Consider the following 13,160-nt stretch of genomic DNA (forward strand, 5'->3'; position numbering starts at 1 on the left):
CAGGAATTTCCTAATAATCTCGATACTTCCTTTTATATTCATATTAGTAGCTTATAGGTCAATTAATCCGTCAATTCATTACTGTACTGAGTAGTGTGGTATCAAGCTGTAACTGATGTTACGCCCTGAATAAAAATCTCTCAGCGTCGTTACTGTGAGTTGACCCGGAGACCGGTAAGGCAGCTCAGCTATTAATGTGGTAGGTTAATTAATTAATAGAGATTAAGTCCAAGTATAAAAGAATGCTATATAATCGTGTCACAAACCCATACAATGAAAATAAAAAATTGTTAAAATGACTGGTATAACAACATAAGATATGACATCCCCAAACTACATTAATAACATTTTTTATAAATGTTTGCTACTCTTGTGAATGAATCGAGATCCAAGAGATGCAAGTTTTTGTGTCAAGAATTTTCCGATCCGTGAAACCAGGTTTAAGTTTACGTTGAACAGTGACACCCTTGGCCGTGAGTGACTTTATACAGCAAAGTATTGTCACGCTACTGCCACCAGCCGGTCGTTTTAAAGCCGCATTTATTTACTCCACTCAGATACCGACGAACCCCGAAAACACGATTATATTTTCCAAAGACGCCAAACCAAGTGACAAAAATAGACAAGAACGAACATTAAAATGTACTTATTGGTGAGAGGCCACCCATGAGTGTTAAACTATGTGAGCAGCAGCACATTTTATACTTTGGGTACATTCCACGATGAAATGGTGACATAATTTTGAACAGAGTGCACTGCGCACCGGAAAATATTGTTTTGTTATTCATTGTAAAAGAGTTAAAAGTACCAGCTGGCGTATTTAGGTTATTATGCTGCAAAATGATTTCCGAAATTTTTATTGATTTGATTTTATCAAAGTAAAATGATGAACAAGCAACACTTGCTGATAAATCGACGCAGTATTTAAACATGAAGGAAATATTTTATCATTAAACCTGAGATTTCAAACAATGGCTGCTGATAAGGGCGAGCGATATCACGTGAGTGTTTGCGTAACAGAAGTTGATTTAATTCGGGTCTAGCGCAGGTAGCACTCGATGGTTGTATTACGTCAGAAATTTTTATCAATTATAAAATGCTAAAGTGCGCAAATAAGCGGATGCATTTTGTAAAGACAAAATTAAAACAACTAACTGAAAGGTTCAAGAAAGGACAGCGCTTCACCAAAATATTTCTTGTAAACTCAGCACGTATTTTTCAATTTAGCCATTTTTATAAAAGTGAACAGGAAATTACTGAGCAATTGCATGCAATAGAATAGAGGTTTTCATGAGGCCGCTATAACACACCGATGTTGCTCTTATTTTGAAGTGAAACCGAAGATTCAATGTCGTTTAAAGTTGTCTCAGCTTCTGACATGTTGCTCCACCACGTCTGCTGTGGTCAAGCTCGGGCGAACAACCTATGTCATTTATGTTTCAATGAACGGAAACCGCTAGACGGAGGGACGGTGCAACGATGTGTCACGGCATATTTTTATACACCTGTGTTTAGAACGTGTACATTTTATATTGTATCACCCAATTTGTAAGACACGTGTTCACGGTGTGAGTTGTTACCTTTACCAGACCCACTGCATTTTAGTTGTACTCCATCTGTAAGTCATTTGCTTATGGCGCACAATGTTCATTTGCTCCACTCTTATGGGTTAGTTTTAGTCCAATGCGTTGACGTCGAGGTCTCTTTTATTTATATTGCAAAGGATTTAAATTGCTCCTGTAAATGTCAAATTCAACCAATAAAATCGTTCAACATTATTTCTTCGAAAGTCAATTCCGGAAACGCGAATCATAGACATCAAAAACATCAATTGAGTAAGGTCGTGGAGTGAAGTGAAATAATGTGTGTATTGTCGTTGCAGAACTTAGTAACTTTTGAAATACTACAAACTACAAACGTCGAGTGCTACCTGCGCTAGACCCTAAATAGATCAACTTCTGTTACGCAAACACTCACGTGATATCGCTCGCCCTTATCAGCAGCCATTGTTTCAAATGGAAATTTTAATGAGCAAAGTTCATTTTTCCGCAAATAAGCGGATAAGTTAAAGTGCACTAAGTTGAAGCTTGATCTCACAAACTTGTTTTGCAAAACAGGGAAAGTGGGACATCTAACGATCATCATTGTTAATTAGTCGAACACCAGATTCTTTGAACGATTTTCAGGTTTCACCATTATTGCATTGTGACACAACAAAATTACTAATTCTGACTTTAACAATAACATTTGAGCGTTTAAAAGAAATCACCAAGGACTTGAAAGCCATACCTCGATGTATGCAAATAAATTAAGTTTACCACCGCAGTCTATTGGAACCTCCAAGTATTAATAACACGTGATTCGACTTGAACTTGCACAAAAACTACAACTTGGTATCAGCCACCAGCGATGTGAAGTCATCAGTAAATTTTATTTGTGCAAGACGTTTTCTCAGTCTTAAGATAAATTTTATGATGTCATAACCACATTATGATGCCTGGAAATGTCTGTGTTTGTCAAGTTCAGCACAAATCCGCAAAGTAATCTATGTTTAATTTATTTTATTACTGGTATTGTTTCGAAAGTTAAGGTTTTATATCGGTTTTGGAAGACTTGCTGGGATAATCTGCAACGTAATTATGACAAGAAACGCATCTATGACGCTTTGAGCCATGGGTTCCAATTTTTTAACAGCCAAAACTCACCGTGGCAACAAATGATAAAGGATTAAAATTAAAAGATTAGCATGACCTCACAACAACTCATCTTGATTTTTATTCGAAACGAGCCACGAATGTCAAAGCAAATTTACTCGCGTTAATTCGTCGCAAAAATTTCCCGGAAACTGCGCCGCGGTTTCTTGGTTAAACAAAAACGTTGCACAGACAAAGCTTTCTGCTAACTCGACAAAGAAATTAAAACAAAGAATATAATCAATGATTAACTGAGCAGAGACAAGTAAATTTGAGTTATTCATTTAAGAAGTTGGTCGACCTTTGTAATGGGCGCTACCATGTGCGTCATCACCAAGGCAGCCAGCAGCCTTGTGACATGCCGAAGCTTATAAAAACTTTTGATAATGAAACAAAATTTATTTACGAAAACCAGAAGGGAAACTTTTCTTTCATTATCTTAAATAGTACTAACCACTCGATGCACTCAAGTTGAAAAGCGCCATTGGCAAATTTTGCACTATCCAGCCCATACTTTGCAGAGAAATTACAGCGGGTTGTTAAATATTTAATACTTTGAAATTGTTTTTCGTTCTTGTGTGGTCTGGGCCATGTTTGATGCGATAATAGATGATTTAGTTTGATCTAAATCTCCTTGGTAGAGAGCATCTGTGTCGTAATAATGCAGCCTTTGATACTTTACTTATACTGTAACTTGATAATTTGAACGATAAAAATAAAATAAAATATGTACGATGATCGGAACTTGCACAAAAGCCAACTCGTTGTAACCCGGGCTGGAACGATGAGAAATCATGTCATGGTCGGGTTTAAGTCGTGCAAAGACTTTCCTCAGTCCGAGGATAAAGATTGTGATGTCATACCAGTTAAAATTTCCGCTAACCCTTGTACAGGGAATTGTGATATCGCTTGGAGTTTGCTGTTGTGCTACACAGAGGCGATAGGAAAGTTAATCGCCGTAAGACTAATTGCATGTTGCAAGATTTGATGTGAGTCAAATCGTGAGACATCTTATATGAGGGGCACCATGTGTCAGATAGGTCGCTACTTCTATAAACTTGCTTCACAACTACGAGTTCAAGTACACAGCGATGGCGAAACTTTGTCCAATGCGGCTGGACCAAGATTAGGTTTATTTGTAAAATTCGAGACTCGACTATAGCTTTAAGTCTGCCATATTTTTAACAGATTTGGTTTTTAAAAGTGAGGGAACCCGGTCCTTTAGTAAAAAAGTGGGGGCCTGGGCCACTACAGCCCTCTTGTCACAAAGGGCCCATTCAGCTCCTTTGTTCCCACCATCTATGACTTTACTAAAACCATTTCATAAACATGACAGTTCTAACTAACATGACACAATGAAATTTAACCAATGTTATATAACTAAATATCTAAACCACTATGCATAATACAACTAAAAATCTAAGCAATTATTTAATGCTAACTAAGCAATTAATAAATTAAACCGACAGTCGTTGTAATAGTTTAAAGAGTTTCAGGATTTTACTGAAGGAAACGGATGACCTGTTATCGTGTACACATTACGTCATTTTTCTGACTAAAAATTTAGTTTACCGACCTTCATTGAAAAGCTTAAGAATAACCCCATCTCAGCAACAGCACGCGCTTTGGTGAATCTTGAAGAATTTACTCAAAGTTACAATTACAATAGTTAATTACTGCACACACCTTGCCAGCTTCGACAGTTTTTGAATTTATGTTGAATGCAGATTTTTACAGGCTTTTTATAACGGAAACCATGAACACATCATCAAATCATTACATCATTATTACATCAAACTGTTCCTTAACTGAAACACGTTCATTGTCACTTAATTAGCTTATTACCGACTGACAGTTACCAGAAGCCAACCAAATTAACCCCACACCTCATGCAGTCTAGCTTATATAGAGGAACAGACTTCTTCTTCTCGCTGGAAATCATTGGTTTTGACTCACTGCTGCCACCAACTGATCTCAGGTTATGTTGAAACATGTGGTTTAGTAATTTCACATCTAGAAATTCACAGTGACCTAACTGGAATAATGACGGTTGGAATTTACACACAAGACTTCTGGATAGTTAGGACTTTTAACAAAATGTAAAAACTTTATTGAATGAATTCAGTGTAAATTATTTGATATTTTTAAGGTATCTGGAATTACATTTTTCTTTTGACTTGTTTCTTTACTAAGCAGAAAGCTAAATTTGTTAGCTTATTTCTTTGCATTTGTTTTCACTACGACTATGATAACTATGTCTCTAGCTACAAGTCGTGCTTCGTTATTCAGTTCCACAAATTTCACAATCAATCTACGTCATCAATCATTGAAACGGAGTTGTCTAAAGCTGCCCTGAAAAGCAGCTTACTGGAAAAATTCATGCAGTGAAAATCACAAAATTTTACTCCATTCCATTACAAGTTGAAACATCACCATTTTGGTTGGTTGGTGCGTTAAAGTACGTTACATAATTTGAAGATGATTTAAAATCAGTTAGCAATGTTTTACGTTGACAAAATCTATTGGCAGTAACAGTTACGTATTGCTTCATGACGCGAATATGAACAACAGCGAGAATCGTCCCGTTGAAAAGTCGTCTCGCATTAACTGGAATGCCTAAAAACCCCAGATTCCAATTTTCAACCTGGGATCGAACAAATATCATAGTTACGTCATAATTGCATCTTTCTTCGGTTAAGATCATTGCCAGGAAGTGTAAATTTATCACATGTCTGTTCGCAAATGATGTCATAAAGCAACAAAATTACTTCAGAAAACAAAAGTTGGCGACGATGTAGGAGGATTGCCATTTTATAAGATGTCGATGTGATCTACTTTTTAATATATGCTTTGTATCAGAATTGCAGGTTTAATATTTGCTGAAGTCAAAGTCATAAAATAACGAAGGACAAATAAAATCGAAAGGCCACACACTTCAATATAGAAGCTTCTTTGGCTAAGTTACTGTAAATGATTCACAAATTTTGTTTTAAAAACGCTTTTATAACATTTGACATTCATAACGTGTTATATACGTTTACTTGCTGCTGGTAGGCTACATAATAGGAAAAAACACTAAAAATCGTATTTCTTGTACAGTTTAGTGTAAAAGCGAAATAATTACCTTGTTCTATTTGTTCTGGCTAACCTAAGCAAAAAAATTATGAATCAACACAGCTTTTATTGCGTAATAATAAATAATGTTAAAACGTATTGTTATCAAACAAAATTACCCTTTGTTCTGTATAGAATAATAATTATTATAAAAAACACAGGAAACAACCATTATTTTGCTTCGTGTACAAGCGATTACTTAAGACCAGCGCAGCAAATGATATATAGTCGAATCCGCTTAATTCGGACACCGGATAACTCGGACAACCGCTTTATTCGGCCGAAATGCTCGAGAACGGAACAAAAGTAAAAATTGAACGTAAAAAAAAACCTGTTAATTCGGACAATTCTCCGCTTAATTCGGACACAGGTTCGCAATTCCTATCGTTAGGTTATGAGTATGACAAAATAAACAGTACTTCGTTCGTTTTAACACAAGATGCAGTTGCATTATGAGTGATTATGGTGAAACAATGACGATCGATGCAGTAACAATCGATAATGAACTCATATAAGGCCGTGCCAGCTTCATAGTCGCTTTTACTTCGGTACAATTGCGTCCATCTTGTAGGACAAAATTGTACAGAAAAGTTTAGCAAAAAAAGTGAAATTGTTCACTAAAGTAAACGAAGAAAAAAATAAAGACGCTTGCTTCACAGTTGGGCAGTTAGCTGCGTTGGTGGGGATATCAAAAAGTGCGTATATGTGTGTGTTACACAGTAATATACAGTATTTGTTGAATCGTTTGGTATCGAAATACTGTACAATACAACTAACCTGAAGGTATAACTCTTGTGCGTTTTATGCGATCAGTGCCAATTACTGCAGTATAGCGCAGCTGCAATTCATTTATTACGCAACAGTACAGTATTTTAAATGCGTTGTTTGCCTTTACACATGACCATCAAACGAGCAATTGATTTTCCGCTTAATTCGGACAAAGCCGTTTCTCCGCTTAATTCGGCTATAAGTGAGCGGAACCAAAGTGTCCAATTAAGCGGAGTCGACTGTACAACGTACACATAAAAGCTAGGAATAATCGTAGCGCCAACACGTGAGGTAGAAATAAAGGCAACCGGATCGGTTATTGATACGAGATAAGGCGTGGGGACGGTCAATGAGGTCATAAAATTGCGTAAATGTGTGGTCAGACGAGTAGTTGTGAGCCAGGACCTTGGGTAGATACAAACTTGTCCTAAAAAATATTTTTATCTTGTAGGCCGTGTATAATCAGTATCTGCTGTAAGTTGAGATTGCGATCTCTCCAATGCTGGGCTGCAAGGTCACTCACAAGTAGTCGAGAAGCTTCAACACGCATCAGGTCGCATGGAGCTGGATTTTGTGTCTGGCTGGTGTTGGAATAAGCTGCATTTCGCTTTCAGTGAATTATCTCGCAAAATTGTTTCAAAATTAAAACTTGTAGAAGCAGTGCTGAGGCTGATGCACGTGACAACATTTGAAAGAGCGAGAGCAAAAAATTCGACCAGAAGTCCTTTGAAACTACACCGCGGTTATTTTGTATTTTATATTATTACCGCTGTTATTTTGCGAGTGACGCAAAAAATATTATCTACGAGTGCATCAAAATACGGCTTAAAAACGTAAAGTTTTGACAAAATTCAGTAAATTTAGAAAAACATGAGCCGAGTTAAAACATTCGCTATAGAACAGAAGTTAATAAACGAACATTAACACGAATACATCGTATATCGGCTTCACCACAATGAAGGAAAGTCAAAGGTCAACCATAGAGTTGTGAAACTTCCTTTCACTCTACACTGACAGCGTTAAATTGTTTCGAAAGAGAATCTCTCTCAAAACCCCGTCCCCGCCCCTGTAACGTCACTCTCCGCCAGTGCCCGGGAGAAGTTGGAAGTTCTTGAGAACGACCGGATAACTGGATATCGGGGTCGAGTAGGAACCAATTCGGTGAATGTGGACGTGGATAGGGTATTTGGAGTATTCACTTGGGTATTAGGAGGTGGATAGGGGCGAGGCAGCCCTGGTTAAGAGGGATGTCGTAGCCCACCATGCACTTGAGGCAGTAGATGATGGCAGACTTGTTGATCGCTTTCGGCGCGTTCAACTTGTTTATCACCATAGGGGATGTCCCCTCGAAATCGAACGTCGCGCTTCCCTCCTTCAAGTCGATCTCCACCCGGAGGTTGATCACTGATCCGTAGTCCATCTTGTCCGACTCGCGAAGTACGCCGTCCGTTGTCATGGAGACTTTGCGCAGCAGATTTCTGACCGCGACCTCGGCGTGGTGTTGGATGTGTGCCATGTAAGCTTGGACCACTTCCAACCCGTAACTCGATATAAGCTCCTGGACCAGGTGGATTCCCTAAACAGAAAGCTTCGTTGTAATGTCTGTGATTGATACAGTTGTGACGTCACAAAGACACTTACCTTCTGGTTAGCGACAACTAGCGCTCTCAAGTCGGCCAGGTGGCCATGGAGATTGTGGGTCCCGCTGCAACGAGCAAAATCGCCGGGGAGCATGAGAATCGCTGTCACTTCTGTGAGGTCACAAGTAAAAACAAGTTCAACAGGGTTTAAAAATAATTCTGACTTATTAGAAAACCAGAAACCAATTCATCGTTTCACTTAACAACTACCATGAAACTTTTCAGCATCATATGATATGATAAAGCAGTCATTCACAACATTATCACAATCACAACGCATCATAAATCACAATCTTCGCATAATGTTTCAGTAGTGGTTGGTTAACACAAACACCATTGTTAAACAACAACAATGAAATGTTTCAAACATCATATGATAAACTTTGTGATTAGATCTATAACATTTATCACATGGTCATACTCACGGTGAGATCAGGAAGATGAACTCCTTCAGCACATGGATGATTGGAGAGAATGCAATCTCCCTTATTGATCTCTATCGCCCACGTCTGGTACTGCACACCATCCTGCATGGCCCCTAGGTGGACTGGGATGTGAGGAGCGTTGGAAACAAGACCACCATCGGGTCCGAAAAGAGCGCACGAGAAGTCAAGTAGCTCCTGTCGGTTCATGTAATGTTACACAAAGAATATTGAGTGTTTTCACGACACAGAATGATCATAATAGAATTACAACTGCTCAGTTATCAAGAACATATTTGCACAAGCAAGTCTGGCAATATACACACGACTATACAGGACTTTCAACAGCTGAACTACAGATAAAATGTCAAGGGCCGAGAAATCTTGGTGCAATAAATTCGCAGAAATTAGACCAAACAAGTAAAAGCAGTTTTGGACGATTATCTAGACCAGTGATGCACACAGCAGTCTCCAGCTTAAGTACGCAACTTAAATCTGGTCGGTTTGTGCGTAGTTCGCAATGTTTTTGTTATTTCTTCCCTTGAAGTGTGCACAGTGACAGAACTACACATCGCAATCAACCCTTTTAAGCCGTAACAATTACACAAGTATATTTTAGTCTGCTGGGTTTACGGTTATGACAACAAATGCACAGCTTGGTCTTTGAGATGAACTTTTTAATTTAGATTAGTAAAGTAGGCCTAAGTATCAAACTTGTAATCGCGAATAAGTTACCAGGTCAGTGGATTCAAATCTGCATGCACTATATACAACGCTTGCATGAGATGGGTGCAGTAGTGAGCTAGCCTGCAGTAAAATTGTACAAGTTTTTGCAGATGAAATGATTGTGTTAGGTAGTGAGTATAATTGCACAGTAGCTTACTCCTAGTAATCCTGTACTTTTAACTGCGCATGATGTCAAGCATTTAAGTCAGTGTTTCTCAAACTTTTTGCGATCGCGTACCACTCATTCGTTTTTTTTGCTACACTGCGTACCACCTGGCTCCTGAATGACTTATTTTACTCAAATGTACCGGTATTTATTAGTTATTACCGTTATTACTATACCATAAATCCAATGAATAGCAAGAAAACACAATTTAATTTGAAAGATGCAACTGTTTCTTCAGCACAAGCTTGTCTATCCGGGGCAACACATTATTCACAGCACATCGAAATTCATGTTCAGCGGTACGCGGTACCACTTAAAAAGCTCTCGCGTACCGCTAGTGGTACGCGTACCACAGTTTGAGAACCACTGATTTAAGTGAATCTCAGAGATTAGAAGTTATCACCGGGTTGAGGGAGCCAGCTCCTCCAAGTAAGTAAAGTTTTGCTCGGAAGGACGAAGTGAGTGAAGACATTATTCCAAAGGTTTAGAAGAATCATCAAGAAGTTATTCGAAAATGATATCCTTTGAGGTCTGAAGAGACCAAAACAAAACAATTTCAAGCATCTGTTGGTCAATTTTCTGAACTGGAGGATATGTTGTATGTTTGGATTGATAGCAAGCGTCGCACAAGCCTTCCACTTCCGCCCTCATTGGCCGTTTTTAAAGCAATACAAATCGCTGAACAGCTATTGATATCAGAGGATGACTTGAAAGCTTCATGGCAGTGGCCGATTCCGATCACGTCGTGGATAGCAGAAAATTCTTCTCCACGATGAGAAGATCCCGAGAATGTTTATAACATGGAGGAAACTGGGTTATTTTTTCAGCTCTTGCTCATGCCATCTGGAGATGTCAGCACTATCCGAGGAAAAAGAAAGCTAAAGAACGAGTGTCACTGGTTGTTTGCACAAATGCCACAAGAACGCATAAAGTTCCTTGTACATTGATTGGGAAACCAAAATTTCCGGCTTGTGTCAAGAATCGAGAATGGACTCTAAAGTACTATGTCAGGGTAAAGCATGGATGGACGTTGACAGGTGTTGGAAATGGTTTAATAAAGTTTTTCATCCTGAAGTGAAGAAGAAAACAGGACGCCGGGTTCTCCTGTAGATGGACACTGGCCCTGGTCATTCTTCTGCTTTTGAGAGTAACAACGTCAAGGTGGCATTTTCCCTTCCAACTGCACTAGCTGGAAGCAACCATGCGATATGGGTATAATTGCAGCACTAAAGAAAAGTTGAGATATTTGTATGTTAAGGATGTTCTTAGCCTTTATGAGCTAAAAGAGACTTTGAAGTTACGCAAACAAGAGCAAGCAAAAAGGTTACCCAGAGGGGCAGCGGGTGTTGCCTATGGCAACCATCATCTGCTAGATGCAGCGAATTACGTCAACTATGCATGGGATGCGATATCAGAATCAGCGATAGAAAACGTGTTTAAAAGGGCTGAATTATTTCCATTAGAAGGTGGCATTGTTGATGGATGAAATCTGATATGATCTTATGTCCAGGATACGAGAACTAGATATGAAAAAACTGTTTAATTTTTCGACATGTGGTGGCTTACCACTCGATGTCACTAGAGCATGATCTTCAATCCCAGAAAGTTCGATACCTCCAACTCTGCCACCATCGTTGATGATGTCACGTCCTGGACTGGCAAAACCAAATCCTTTCTTGTATCTGCAGATGTGTGAATGAGTTTGATGTTAGTGAACTAAATAATAATGTTTGAATAATCTAAAAATTTGAATGCTAAGTTTTAATAAAACGACAGCGTAGCTCTTGCATAGTAATTGGTTGTGAACATTCTACAAATATCATTCGACAACTACTTATACATGGACGAGGTTCTTTGCGACTAAATGTGGAAAATACTTCAACTGCACCAGTGTTGACCTTAGAACCCACCTGGCTTGGAAAGTCCGCAAAAAGTCACCAAACTTTGATGCGACAAAATCTAAGTTTTTCACCGTGGAAGGCTGACACATGAGGGCGCAGTCGGTCCGCTCATACCTCGGATTCAAATAAAGATCGGTTTTGATGCTTTCAGGGAAAACCCTGATCTGATAATGCTTGCACACACTCGACTATAAGCTCATCAATAGTGACATCTAGTGCAGATATGGGCTCTGTGATCGAAATGCAGCAAAATTGTTCTCAAAAGATTTATATCAAACAAATCAGAAAAGAACAAATTATTAGGTAATTGCAATCATCCAATTTACCAATACGAGATTATCAATTAACATATGTATATTGAGATGTTTATATGACATTTTATTATCCAACCATTACAGCGAGATGATGATTTAAACTGTGACAATACACTGTGATGTAACAAATTGGTAATAATGAAGTAAATAACCTGTCGCAAACTGTTAATTAAAAAAAAGTCACCCAAATGAATTAAATAAGTAAAAACATTCGGAAAAGACGTAACTCTTTAATCTTGTTTAAATAAGAGACAGCCTTTGTTGTAGAGAGAAGAGATTGTCAAGTTGCCTGAGCTACCGCAAAACTAGCACTAAATACACATGGACCACGAACGGAATGGCAAATTTTTCGTGGCAATTCGCCGTGAAAAATATCGGCTTCGTGTGCTCAGGGATGAAAACCTGGTGTGTGGTTGGAAATAATGAAGCCATGCCACATAATGTTGTCTGATATAATCAGGTAATTTCATATGATATGATACCAACTAAACAAATGATTGTTGGTAACCACATAAATTACCACATCGGCAACTAAATTGCCAAATAACCACATAGCTGGTAACTTAGGTAACCACATAATGGTGGTGGTCCCAGCATAAATCGCAAACTTCTGATAATGTTTTAGTAGCGGTTGGTTAACACAAACACCGTTGTGAAACAACCATGAAATTTTTGAACATCGTATGGCAAACTTCATGTTCAGATCTATAACATTTATCACATCACCAAGCAAATCACATGATCATACTCACGAGATTGATCAGGAAGATGAACTCCTCCAGTACATGGATGGTTGGAGAGGATGCAATCTCCTTCATTGATATCTATCGCCCTCATCTGGTACTGCACGGCATCCTGCATGGCCCCTAGGTGGCCTAGGATGTGAGAAGCGTTGGAAACAAGACCACCATCATGTCCGAAAAGAGCGCACGAGAAGTCAAATCGTTCCTGTCGATTCATGTAATGTTACACAATAAACAATGAGTGTTCTAATGACACAGAATGATCACAATAGAATTACACCTACTCAGCTATCAACAACGTATTTACACAAACAAGTCTTGCAATATACAAAGACTAGACAGGACTTTCAACGACTGAACCACAGATAAAATGTCAAGGGCTGAGAAATCTTGGTGCAATAAATTCGCAGAAATTAGAACAAACAAGTAAAAGCACTGCTGGACGATTATCTAGACCAGTAATATAAAATAACAAACATGTATAAATATGACAAGTTCAAGCCAGACCTTAATGTTAGTGGATATCGCTGTCCGTTGTAGAATCCTACCCATCTGTTCTGCAATGCTCATGAACCTTTGATGTCAAAGGTCAGAGGTTATAATATAGTGATGGGGTCAGTGATCCCAGTATAGCACATAACCCATAAAAGTTAATTGGGAAAGACAACAAACC

At 38.5% G+C, this 13,160-nt stretch overlaps 1 protein-coding gene across 2 annotated transcripts; it reads right to left on the reverse strand.

Annotated features, from left to right (window-relative positions):
• Nucleotides 1–5,854: 5,854 nt before the first annotated feature.
• Nucleotides 5,855–11,643, reverse strand: LOC143453387 (5-oxoprolinase-like). Of its 2 annotated transcripts, XM_076954719.1 has the most exons (5): nucleotides 11,440–11,643; nucleotides 11,096–11,211; nucleotides 8,641–8,835; nucleotides 8,217–8,326; nucleotides 5,855–8,151 (listed from the first exon to the last, which is right to left on the reverse strand). In XM_076954719.1, exons 4-5 carry the CDS (start codon nucleotides 8,307–8,309, stop codon nucleotides 7,771–7,773), a joined length of 474 nt encoding a protein of 157 aa, XP_076810834.1. In that variant the 5' UTR covers nucleotides 8,310–8,326; nucleotides 8,641–8,835; nucleotides 11,096–11,211; nucleotides 11,440–11,643; the 3' UTR covers nucleotides 5,855–7,770. The 2 variants fall into 2 exon arrangements, with proteins under 2 accessions (XP_076810834.1, XP_076810833.1); XM_076954718.1 differs by lacking the exons at nucleotides 11,096–11,211; nucleotides 11,440–11,643 and having other exon boundaries at nucleotides 8,641–10,789.
• Between the last annotated feature and the right edge of the window lie 1,517 nt (nucleotides 11,644–13,160).

Source organism: Clavelina lepadiformis, chromosome 4, assembly GCF_947623445.1.
Source record: "Clavelina lepadiformis chromosome 4, kaClaLepa1.1, whole genome shotgun sequence".
Lineage (NCBI taxonomy): Eukaryota > Metazoa > Chordata > Ascidiacea > Aplousobranchia > Clavelinidae > Clavelina > Clavelina lepadiformis.

Bases quoted from the DNA above. Each gene is read 5' to 3' on its own strand.
- LOC143453387 (XM_076954719.1), bottom strand. From the start codon at position 8,309: ATGCTCCCCGGCGATTTTGCTCGTTGCAGCGGGACCCACAATCTCCAT. The intron at 8,152-8,216 runs GTAAGTGTCTTT...CTTTCTGTTTAG, and splicing joins TAGTTGTCGCTAACCAGAAG to GGAATCCACCTGGTCCAGGA.